The sequence below is a fragment of the Dermacentor silvarum genome, chromosome 1 (assembly GCF_013339745.2).
Source record: "Dermacentor silvarum isolate Dsil-2018 chromosome 1, BIME_Dsil_1.4, whole genome shotgun sequence".
Lineage (NCBI taxonomy): Eukaryota > Metazoa > Arthropoda > Arachnida > Ixodida > Ixodidae > Dermacentor > Dermacentor silvarum.
Window position 1 is genome coordinate 125,474,332 of NC_051154.1, and position 12,151 is coordinate 125,486,482.

The following is a 12,151-nucleotide window of genomic DNA, read 5'->3' on the forward strand; positions in this document are numbered from 1 at the left end:
GACGCACGCACCGAGTCTAAACGAAACTACTGTTTGCTGCAACCGCTGCGGATGAAACTGTGGTGACTCTCGACGCAATCACAGATGCAATCACAGATGGCGACTACGAACTTAGGGAAACACGTGGCTAGCCGCCAACATGGTGTTAGGCGCAGCGATTAATGCAAAATAAGGGCTTTGAGGGCACAAATAAGCATAAAGCATTTCGGCGTTGCTGTCAGTCACGTATCGCATACGATTGCCTTGGAGGACCATGGCGATGCGGACTGCGCCGCTTTGTTTTTGGACGCTAGCGCCGTTTTTGCTGTTTCGCGGTGCGCATTTGTGGTGCTCCGCGCATTTATTTTTTTATTCCTCCGACGTATACGTCAGTGCGCATGCTATCGGTACCTACCCTATCTACAAACGGGAGAAATGCGCATGTTGGTAAGTTACGGCCTCCGAGATTCAAGTGCAAAAGCTTAGGCGCACTGCCCGTTTTCGAAGGTTGGGTGGCTACAAGCTGTTTGCGGATTTATTGCGCAGTTCACGCACTGCCGTTACGTGCTGTGATGTGCGTTTTGACACTCGGGCATGGGTAATGGAAGTTCTGTGGATCGAGCACACTTCTTGTTCGCCGTTTTAGCCACTTAATTGGCGAGCGCGGGACCACGGAAAATTTATCAGTGGCTCGCGGAACCCACTTTGAGAACCCATGGTGTAGTGGTTAGTTCACACCGCTTGCCAGTGCTAAGGACTTTGTGATAAAGCCTAAAGGTTAACTGGCTTGATTGCAAACGGTTACTTTGTTCAAAAACAGTATTTCGGGTCAGTAAATAGCGTCATGATTTTTGATGCCCAGAGGCACAGAGCTGCTGTACCAATCTTAAGCGTGTCAAAGCATTACAAAGTGTGAATGCTTGTTTTACAATGGGCCGGGCACAGATACTTTGCAGTTGTGTCATGATACAAGATACTCTGGCAACAAGTATACAACATACTACTGCAATTGTATCTGATACGATACTTTCCATTTGTATCTTAGGATACTTCAATACATTCATCAATATTTATTACATATCTATATAGTGTCGCAGCAAACACTGCATGCACAAAAATGTTTGCTTGGAATTTTCTGAACTCCAACCAACCTTGTTTCATTTGAATGAAACATCTGTTAGTATCTCATAATTTTTCTTTCTTGCTCGAGGTATATTTTCATTCTGAAACAATTTATTGGGATTGATTTAGCGGCTTAACATGAAAGCTCTTTATACGCTGCACTGTCCGCGGTTTTTGCTTGTTGCTTTTGTATTTGATTGCAGTCAGTTGCTCTGCTTGGCGACCAGCTATCGAGCATATCAAACTTTCATTATGTACAGTCGAATCTCGATAATTCGAACTTGAAGGGCCCAGAAATTTGTTCGAATTAAAAGTTTGAATTAAAGAAAGGACGTATTTTTGAAGTATTCGAGCGCCATAGCACGATGCACGAACGGTGCGAATCGTGAAATATCGTGGCGCGCAACCGCCCATGCTAGCCAACGCTTGGTTCCCAATAACGGCAGCAAACAAAACTTAAGGGAGCAGACGGCGCCGGATGGCGACGGCGCGACGGGCGGGCATGCGCGGAGACCGTCGAAGGGGATGGAGGAGGGCGGCAGGGAAACGGATTTGGCCTTGGCAACTCCGCCGCGTCGGTGGCAGTGGCTTCGGTGGCTCCCCTTACCCTCTCTCTCAGCTCCCTCCCCTTCAACTGTCTCCGTGCGCGCCCGGCGCCAGCTTAACCCGCTCCCTGACGTTTCGTTGTCTGTCGTTATCGGGAAGCGAGCGTTTGCCGGCGTGGGGCAGTTCCGTTGGCCGGACTGGGCCTCTGCCGCTGCATTAAGGGGTCTCTCCTAAGCTTTTGCTTTATGGCGGTGTCGGAGCAATGCCGGTCCGAGGCACCGCCGCGTTATTTGGTGCGCTGCTGAGAGCATTGTCGGTTCACGGTATGTTCGAATTAACCGTCGCAAATGCTTTTGCGTTCGAATTACCAAGCGTTTTCGCTTCTTGAAATACACATAACTTTGACGGGACCACAGCGTCAGTTCGAATTAAGCATGTTCGAAGTAACGAGATTCGACTGTATAAACAAGCGCTAGTCCATCTGTAATGTGCAGCTTTCGTAGCTTATTCATAATTCGCAGAATTCTTATCATGTAACGTAGTCCAAGAATTGCTTTTGGAGCATGCGAGCAACAATCATGTGCACGAATTAGCTGCCTTATGCACAAGTTTCCCAAAAGCAGTGCTATCCACGCTTTGGTTCACAACAGTAAAACTTGCATCCACGAGATCCTTCAAATCGCTGATGTTTGAAAGCCAACTACTAGACGCAAGGCAACCCCATTCTTGCATTCTTCAGACTTCATAACAAAGCACCACGCAAGAGAAACTTTGATAACAACACTGTAGTGGAATCAGAATTAGCACGAAAGACGCACGGGTTGGCGTACACAGCACAGTACGGTGGCTACGAGCAAAATGTCAAGAAAACAAAGGGTTGGCTTGTTTTTGTTGAGACTCCATGAGTGCCACCACATGACTATGCTCCACCAATAGGGACGTGCAGACCTCATCGTCTGGCCTCGCTGGAGGGTTCTGGCGGAACGTTAAAAGAATGTAGTTTCCTTCAGTTAAAGATACTGATACACGTCTTGCCAGACTTATGATGATACAGATACAAGATAGCCAAAGCGTATCTAAGGATAGTATCTTCGATATTGCCCAGCACTGGTTTTACATATGGCTTTAAATTGGAATGCTTAATTCTAGTACGAGACATGGAACAACTGGGCTATTGGGGCTTTAGTCCTAGCGGGGCAGGAAGTACATAATTTGTGGCTGCTTTCCAGCTGCAGCTGAAATTTTTTTAAAGAGAAAATGAATTTCTTTAATCACTGCGGTGCTTTTTGTCAATATTTCTGTGGCAAGTGGTAGCCGTAGCAGTGCTGCACTACCTTATGCTGTGTCTGGGTGTTTCATACAGATTAAGTAGGTTTCAGCCAATGAGCGCTGACGTGCTGTTTTGGACAATCCAGGGTAATCAGGGCAGCAAAATGAAGACACCCAGGAAAATATCAATGGTGCACACATGCTACACTGCTTCATGTGGGGGCCTTTGCTAGTACATCAACAAAGGTTGAGTTTGGCCCATCTGTTGCTATATATATGTGCAAATGCGATTCAGCCAAAATTACACAAATTGAACTGTATTTATGCATGACAAAAGGTGCAGAGAAATCTAAAACAAGTAAACAACCACTTCTCTGATATAAGTTGCTGAAGTTCTTTAGTCCGACTACAAATTTTTAGGAAGCCCTGTTTTTGTAGCACAATCCAAGGCTTATCACCGAAACAATAGTGTTCATACTCGCAACATCGTTTCCGCATTGGCTGCTGAAAGCATTAAATTTTCCTGCAGATTTTATAGATCTGCAAGCTCCTTCGATTGTGTCTTGTTTGCAGCAACACTGATTATTAAGTGCACTGCAAAAACTTAACTTGAAGTAAACACAGCTTTGGCAGCAAAAAAAAAAAAAATTAACTGCGGTAAAACCTTGGTAATTCGAATTTCACGGGATCAAAAAAAAAAAAAAGTCTGAATAAACCGGATGTCGAATTGTCGAGGGTATCCAGAAAATTAGCTAATGCCTATTACATCAACACGCTTTTATTTAGTGAATGAATGAGAAAATCCTGTTGCTATTTTGCACAAAAGCAGAGCGGAAGCTGAAATTCTCATCATCTTGTGACTCATTGGCCCTCGCAGCGACGATCGAGGCCTTGCGACTTCCTTTGCAACACGGCTGTGGCACGTGCCTTCATTTGCTATGCACTTTGCACTACTGCACAAACATCCCGATTATGTTTTCGCCACTGAGCAAATCTCCAGCAGGTCATCCATCCATCGCGATGTAGCCAGTGCTCTTCATCCTTGACAGCTTTGCACCCAGTCAAATCGAAACTGTTTGCCGCAACCGCTGTGGAGTAAACCGCGGCTATTATCGACGCGATTATAAACGGCGACTTTGCGGTGCTGAAGGGACGTGGCCGACGCTCGCACAGAGTTGCAACTGCGGACGAAACCGTGGTCACTATCGATATGATCATGGATGGCGACTACGCAGCTTTTTAGGCACGCAGCTGACATGTGTACCGAGTCAAAACGAAACTACTGTGCCGCAACTGGCTGCAGAAGAAACTTTGCTATTGGCGCTAGGCGTTGTCATCCACTTCCTTGAGCCGAGGAGGAGCGTTGGATGGCGACTACGCAATGGTGAAAGCCTGCGGCCACGCGGTGTTGTCCACAGCTGTAAAGGCAAGAATAAAGGCTTTAAAGGAATAAATAGGCACGAAGCGTTCTGGCGTTGCTGTCAACGTACGATTTCTGCTGATGACTATGTGATGCGAAGATGCAGACTCTGCCGGTTCATTTCGGTTGGACGCTAGCGCTGTTTTGGTGGTGCACATTTGTGGCGCTCCTCACTCGCCGAGCTCCGAAAGTTGTCCGAATTAACGAGAGTTTCATTGCATTGAATAATGCTTATGATGGCCGGGACCAAAGGACAAGTCCGAATTATATGATTTTCCTAATTAACGAGGGTCGAATTAACGAGGTTTTACTCTATATGATTAAAACATTTAAAATATCTCTGCAAATTGTGACAGACTTTTGCAGGGCATACAATTTGATAGACATGTTTTCTTTTTCTTTTTTTTGTATATTTTGTCTATGTATATAAAATATTTGTGCTGTGGGTATGGATGCTTCTAATGAAATTTTGGTTGGGCTACAGAAATGGAGGTCCTTAATATCAGTACACTAACCCCTTTAAATTTACTGCTCATCTTGCTCATCTTTCCTTGAATGCGTGCGCATGTGCTTGCGTGTGTGTATGTTGACACATGTTAATTTAATGGATTGTGGCTTTACATGCAGCTGACCGAAACCGTAACGAATTTGAGGATGAATACACCAAACGCAAAGGCGGAAAAGGTTTGGACCGCAAACGTCCAGCTCCAGATTCCCGTGGTCCATCATCGAAGGATTCCCGTGGTCCATCATCGAAGGATTCCCGTGGTCCATCATCAAAGGATTCCCGTGGTCCATCTAAGGATTCCCGAAGTCCATCTAAGAAGGGCACTGCAAGCCCCCAAAAGAATGGTAGCAACGCTAAACGGCGGCGTGACTCTGACTCTAAGGGCTCTGAGCAGCGTAAGAAGCAGAAGAAGTGAGACTGTGGGTGCCATCAGTTTTCCGCATCTAGAAAGGAAAGAGTGGAGGAAACATTTAAAGGTGAGCTTCTGCAATGTTATAAATTGTTTTTTAAGTAATGCCCGTGTTGTTGAGTATCTTCAGGGCACTAACAGCACTACAATGTTGCTTGTGGGTTAAGGCCCGCAGTTTATTTTCGGGCACCTGCTGCCTGTTTGACACGTTTGCGCCATGGGAGTACGAAAAAAGAGAGAACAAGGCGCCACTTCTTTCTTGACACTCTTCACAACATAAGTACACATGCCCACGAGCATCTGCATTTGTATCTTCATGTAAGAATTCGGGAAGAAATAACACAGTCTATGCAGTAATCACCGAGCTCCCACCCTTTCACAGAGAGCTAAGTTCTGCTATAAACATATCCGCTCTATCGCTTAAGACTTTATAGAATGCAGCGTTGTCGGATGGCACGTAAACAAAAAGAGAGTTTTCTTTTGATTGCATTAGTCACAAGTGAAGTAGGTTGTTATTTTGTGGTGACAGTCTCTTTGAAAGTCATTCTAATCAGCTCCATTAAATAAAACGTTGGTAGGGCCTTTTCCTTCGGTTTTTTGGGGATTGGCTTTGCTCATCATGGTTGAGGCATTAAACCACCAATCGTCAGAGCACTTGTGCAACATGGCAGAGCACATGAAAAAAATTTTATATTACCACAAAATGTTACATTACATTGCCGCATTACATTACCGCAAAAATTTACATATTGCACAACAAACAGAACGAAATACTAAATTGTTTTTAATGAGCTTTTAAAAAAAAATTCTATAAACTGAACTCCTTTTCCTCCACCGCACATTGGAAAATGAAATGTTCACATGTAAAAAACTGAAAATTAACCCTTTCAGACACTATGTACACAATTGTGTACACCAAGGTAGTGCATGAACAGCAAAAGCATTGATAAAAGTAAGGATATATAAAATGTATCCCGTACATCTTGAAACACTTCAAGCTTGCAACACAAAGTGCTGCAAGTTTGAAGTACACAGGCAAATTGTTTTAGTAAAACAAGTGTGAAGGTAGACGGTTAGGTTTGAGTATGTCATTGTATGTAGCGGGTTCACTTCTTTCATTGTTTTTCGCAATGTGTTATGCCAGTCATAATTTTTGAGTAGCTGGATAGGTGCTTTTCGTGCCTGGTAGACATGAACTAGTTGATGTTCGCACATCTGATGTTCCTGCAGTGAGTTTTTGCATGGGGTCCATTCTTTAACAGAACTTACTAAAGAACTGAAAACTCTTAAATCTATTCTGCAGCTGTAAGCTTTTTATGATTCTGAAGATGTGAGAAATGTGGTGGGGGGGGGAAGTAAGTTTTCAATCAACACAACTAATTGGTGTCTGAAAGGGCTAAACAAGGTGGACCATAGGCCAAGTCTACCTGACAGTTGCCTCTACAGCTGCGGTACATGCTGCTGGGTTTATTATTCAGCATACCTGCCAATTTTGACAATTTTATTGTAAAATGCTTGGTTTTCAGAGCTTGTTTATGACTGTTGTATTGGCACAGATAAATTTATGGTTTTTCCTTTGTATCTAGTTTAGGCTAAAGTTCATTATTATTATTTTTTTTTAATGATTGGATTTCTCAGCCTGATTTTTCGGACCTGCTGGATTATCTGGACCTCCCCGTGCTAGCACTATCCACTTATTGACATAATGGGAACCAAGATATCGTCCGCCGTTAGGTGAATCTTCATAAATAAACATGCAAACATTGGTTGTCTGGTGCAGATCATTCTTGCTACAACCATACGGAGCAGATTCCCTGTTCACAGCATCTTTAGCATCTTTACAGAACACATTTCAAGAATTTCTTGAATAAACAGTTGATATCCTGAGTAAAAACAATATTTAGTATTTTGTGGCTTTGACCATAGTATTTTTCAACTGCTATGGTTGGCAGGTCTGATTCAGTCTGCACATTTTTTACTATGCCTAATTTTCAATTTTGGCCATCACACAGGATTATTCAGCCTCGAAGGGTGCGTGCACTAAATAGTATATACAGTAGAACCTTGTTCATACATTTTCAAAAAATATGCGAAAAATAAACGTATGATCCGGGAAAACGTATGATCCGAATCCAGTAAAAATTGAAGCTGACAAGCCCATATTGAGGTGCAAGGGCAGAAAACATTTATTTCTTTCAAAACATAGTTACAGTCGAATCTCATTAATTTGAACTGACGCTGTGGTCCCGTCAAAGTTAAGTGTACTCCAATGGGCGAGAACGCTCGGTAATTTGAACGTGAAAGCATTTGCGACGGTTAATTCGAACATAACCGCGCACCGACAATGCTCTCAGCAGCACGCCCAATCACGTGGCGGCGCTTCCTACCGGCATTGCTCCGACACCGCCATAAAGCAAAAGCTTAGGAGAGACCCCTCAACGCCGCGCGGAGAAATAAAAAAGAAAAAAAAAATACCGCAACGAAAATTTCACTTTCAAATGGCAAGGTCGCTGTTTCTGAGTCGCGCCGGAACACGCGTGTACGTGCCAACGTCTCGGCCAAAGCTACGGCTGCTGCGCAGAAGGAAGCGATGCAGAGGCCCAGTCCGGCCAACGAAACTGCCCACGCCGGCCAACGCTCGCTTTAACGGCAGAAAAGGAAACTTCGGGGAGTGGGCTAACACTTACGTGACCGCAGGAAAATCGGTAGTTTTCGGGTAGTCTGGCAATAATTTTTTTTCCTGCCACAGGAAATGATTCATGTTGAAGTGTATGGTATCAAATTGTAGAAGAAGAAATTATCTTTCCAACGGTATTAATTTCAAACAGCGTATTTATTAAACATACTACGAAAAAAATTATCAAAACAAAAAAATTGCATCAAGAACGAGAAAGATCGATAAAAACATCCACGCTGCTTTGCACAAAAAAGATATTCAAAAAATTGAAATATACAAAAATACTGAAGTCCGACGAATCGAAGTCGTCTTCCGAGTCTGTGCTGCTACGATCATCCGCAAATTCGAGCCCAGATGCGTCGGAATCCGTCGAAACTCGCCGTTTCCGTGGAGCGGACGCGCGCGACGTAGATGCCAAACGACGAGCGCTCGTCACCCCGACTATGCAGGCGCTTTAAAAATCCCTGCGCGGTGAAAAAGAGAAACACAAATCCAAAACTGATAAAATAGTCTCTCTTTAACCCGCGCGATGGCGCTAGCTTTCCAAAGCACTCGGAGAAGTGCCAAAATTCGAACTTGTACTATCGAGAAAATACTGCAGACGGGAATAGGCGCGGTCACGAAAGTGCTAAGCTGGCGCCGGGCTGGTGGGAGCGGCGGCGCCGACACGGCGGCGGGCGCGCACGGAGACAGTTGAAGGTGAGGGAGCTACGAGGGAGTTGAGAGTGAGGGCGAGGGGAGCCACCGAAGCGACGGGGTTGCCAAGGCTAATGCGCTTCCCTGCCGCCCTCCTCCCTCACCTTCGACGGACTCTACGTGCGTGCGTCGCTGTGCCGGCACCGCCCGCTCCCTGAAGTTTCGTTCACTGCCGTTATCAGGATGCGAGAGAGAGAGAGAGATTGTGGTTGTGAAGAGGAAGAGGCGCTATCGGGATGCGAGCGTTGGCCGGCGTGGGTAGTTTCGCGGCTATCGCTCTCTATGGGCTTGCGCACCGCGATATTTCAGCACCGTTTGTACGTAGCGCTATGGTGCACAAATACATAAAAAATAAGTCCTTCCTTTAATTTGAACAAATTTTCGGGCCCCTTCGAATTCGAATTATCGAGACTCAGCTGTATTTTCTGCCGTTGCGTCACACCCTTGGACAGGAACTCCTTTTGCACACATTGCAGATCCTTGTCCGCATTTTCGTTGTCTTTTGTGCGAAAGAAAAAGCGCTTTGTAAGGCTTCCAGGCCAGCAAGGGCTTCGGCGAAGGTAGCCGGTGGGCGCAAGCCTGCGTTCTCGCCGTCTCGGCGAGTCGTAGCGCCACGCGCGCTCCACCTGTTTTCGCCGCTTAGTAGTTCGCGTTGAAGCGAGGTAGCGCAAACGTCAATTTGCTCGCCGCTGCTGCCGCGCTTCGTTACTTCGGGCGAACGAGCAATGCGCAGAAGTTGTGGGGGGAATTGAGCACTGCAGAGAAGCCGCGTTGCGGCCGTCTGCCACTTAGCGCTTCACAAACACATGAGAGCGGCCTTTTTGCACACCTGAATGATAATTTTTCGCTCCAAAACGTATCCTACAATCGCAGTTTGCCGCAATGCTGAACGTTGCTGCTGAATAATTGCATTTTCCGGGAACGTATTAACCGGAACGTATTAACACATTCCTCTAAGGGGTTATGTATATTTTTCGCGATTACGAACGTAGGAGCCGGGTAATCACGAACGTAGAAGCCGGGGAACGTATCAGCGAGGTTCTACTGTATATGGATTCCTAGGTCAGCTGTCGTAATGAAGAAAAAGAAAAAAAAAGCAGTGGCATGCTGGAACATTAGCTAGTTGGCATCATAAAGAGGCAAGGTGCCGTCACACCTAAACAATAACTAAACAATAAACAATACATTTTTTTGTTTGAATTAGGCAGTAACATGCACCATCTTCCCTCATTTGCTTCAGTTATTGCTGCTGAAAGGTGTTCGTACGGCGCAGGAGGAAAGCTCCTGTGCCAGAAAAAGGTCTTAGATTGTTGAGGCTCATTTTCTTTAGTCACAGAAAAAGTGGTCTGGTGTCATCAAGGGTAAATACAGTATAGACCACTTATAACGTAACCGCTTATAGTGCAGGACCGGATATAATATGGTGTTTTCAGACTCCCGTTAATTTTCCCATAGCACTCTATGTATACGCGTATCGCTTATAGTGCAGTTGCGGGACACGAAATACCGGTTACAGTGCGTCTGCTTGAAAGTTTGGCAGTCAATCTAGACGGCAAACGCTCCCCTCAAGCCACAGTAACCCTATTAACTCGAATCTAAAGCGCACTTTTTTTCCCAATAAAACAGGTTAAAAAATTGTGTGCGCGTTAGAATCGAGTACGACCCTAAGTCTGTGTTACCATATAGCGTCGGCATTTCAATACGGCCGCCTCGCGCGCGTGTCGAGCCTAGCTACCGTAGCTTCCTCCATGTGCTGCAGTAGACGTGCTTAGGCAATTGTCTACCGTCTATCTTCACGTTCTCTGCGTCTGCTCTATCAGCATGAAGTACATAGTTCATCATGACGCCGCATTTAAAGGGAAAGTGATCATGTGTGCGGAGACGGACGGAAATCGGGTCACATCACGGGCGTTCGGAGAATCCGAAACTTGCGGGACTGGCGCAAACAGGAGGAGAGGATTTTCGCCAGCAAAGCAATGCAGGACGGTTTCAGTGGACCGAAGCAGGACGTAATCTGCGACGATCCACTTCGGCGATACGATCGCCTTGGCCCTATCTTGAAAGCTATCTGCGAAGGGAAAAGTCCGCCGCCCGCCATGTTTTCGCCGTTTGAAGCGAGAGGCATTATAGCTCGAAGGTCAATTCGCTCGCCGCGCTTCGTCACTCGAGCGTTTTGACAGTTCATTTCCGCAGTCGAGTGAGATGTGTTCATGTTTGCTTGTGCGCACGTGACACTGTGCTTGTTAATTTATTTAGTAAGCGAATACGAAACCTAGAGCACGGTGACAGCGACGGCAGGAATGCGCCTGGAGTGTCCATTATCGCAATAAAATAGTTGTATTGGTTATAGTGCAGATATTCGCGACTCCGGCGACTTGCATTATAAGCGGTCTACACTGTATCAAGTTTTTTTATAGGTCAAGGAATAACAAAGGTACAAGCACCCAGTATGATTTGAAACTCTGAGACTGGAATTGAAGTTTTGTTCTTTACTTCTGCACATCTATTGAATAATTGTGCATCTTTAAGTGTTGAACAGCTGGTTTTGTGTGCTTGTGCATGGCTATTTTAACAATGACATAAGCTTACAGGCTTAAGGTATTTTGCCAAGAAATATTCATATATGTTGTGTTACTTGCTTTAACTGTTTTAGGGTGGAGCCCTGTGCACATGTCGTGGGATCAGCAGCCATTCTCCAAGCAGTGGTGGTGTTGAACACAGTATGAACTAGTTTCTTCACAGGACATGTGTGTTCCTCATTTTTAACCTTTCTTTTTAATGCTGTGATTGAAATGCAGTGGTGGCTATAGCACAGTAAACATGTTTTCTATGCATGCCATCACATGCTCTACATGGTTTGAACATAACATGTTCATGCTGTGACCAGCTGGACTGTGCTTTCTTTAGACCTGTAAAATAGTTCTTGTACGTGTCACCATGTGAAAAGAGACAGGTTTTGCCTGCTATTTCTCTAGCATGTGCATGTTGCCAACATGCTCCACATCCAACATGTAACATTTAAGTTAAGCTGCTTTGAATCAGTGTACATACATTTGGACAAGGCATGTTTTTTTTTTTTTCTGATCATTTTTATTCCCCTGTGAATAAGCGACAAAGCAATGACTCATCCTCGGAGGTTAGTTCATAACATTACAAAGCAAGTCGTGCGCCTGTTTTTATGCTTCATTTGCTGTTTGTTTGTGCACACTTGTCATGGAGACTTAAATTTGATGTTGTGGTTTTACTTTAAAGATTCAAATAAATGCTTTTGTATTGGAGTAGCATGTGTGTTTGTCAATTACATTGCGCAATTGCACATACAACAATCTACCGTATTTATTCGAATGTAAGGCGAGGTTCTTCTCCCAGAATTTTTAACCTCGAAGTCATGCCCCACCTTAAACGCGAATTTCTCCTTTCAGTGTGGCTTCACGGCAACGCAAACCGTAGTGCCGTGAAGCCACACTGTAAGGAGAAATTCGCGCTGCCGTGAACCTAAAGGATTCTAGCGATGGGTGTATAGTG

The 12,151-nt window shown here is 45.0% G+C and overlaps 1 protein-coding gene across 1 annotated transcript in view; it reads left to right on the top strand.

Annotated features, from left to right (window-relative positions):
- LOC119436001 (FACT complex subunit SPT16-like) overlaps nt 1-11,904 on the top strand; it is a 116,858-nt gene extending 104,954 nt beyond the window's left edge. The window contains exons 25-26 of the mRNA XM_037702722.2: nt 4,964-5,320; nt 11,280-11,904. Of these exons, the coding sequence (XP_037558650.1) occupies nt 4,964-5,259 (296 nt within the window). The 3' untranslated portion in view covers nt 5,260-5,320; nt 11,280-11,904. The remainder of the gene's footprint in view (nt 1-4,963; nt 5,321-11,279) is intronic.
- Nucleotides 11,905-12,151: the final 247 nt, after the last annotated feature.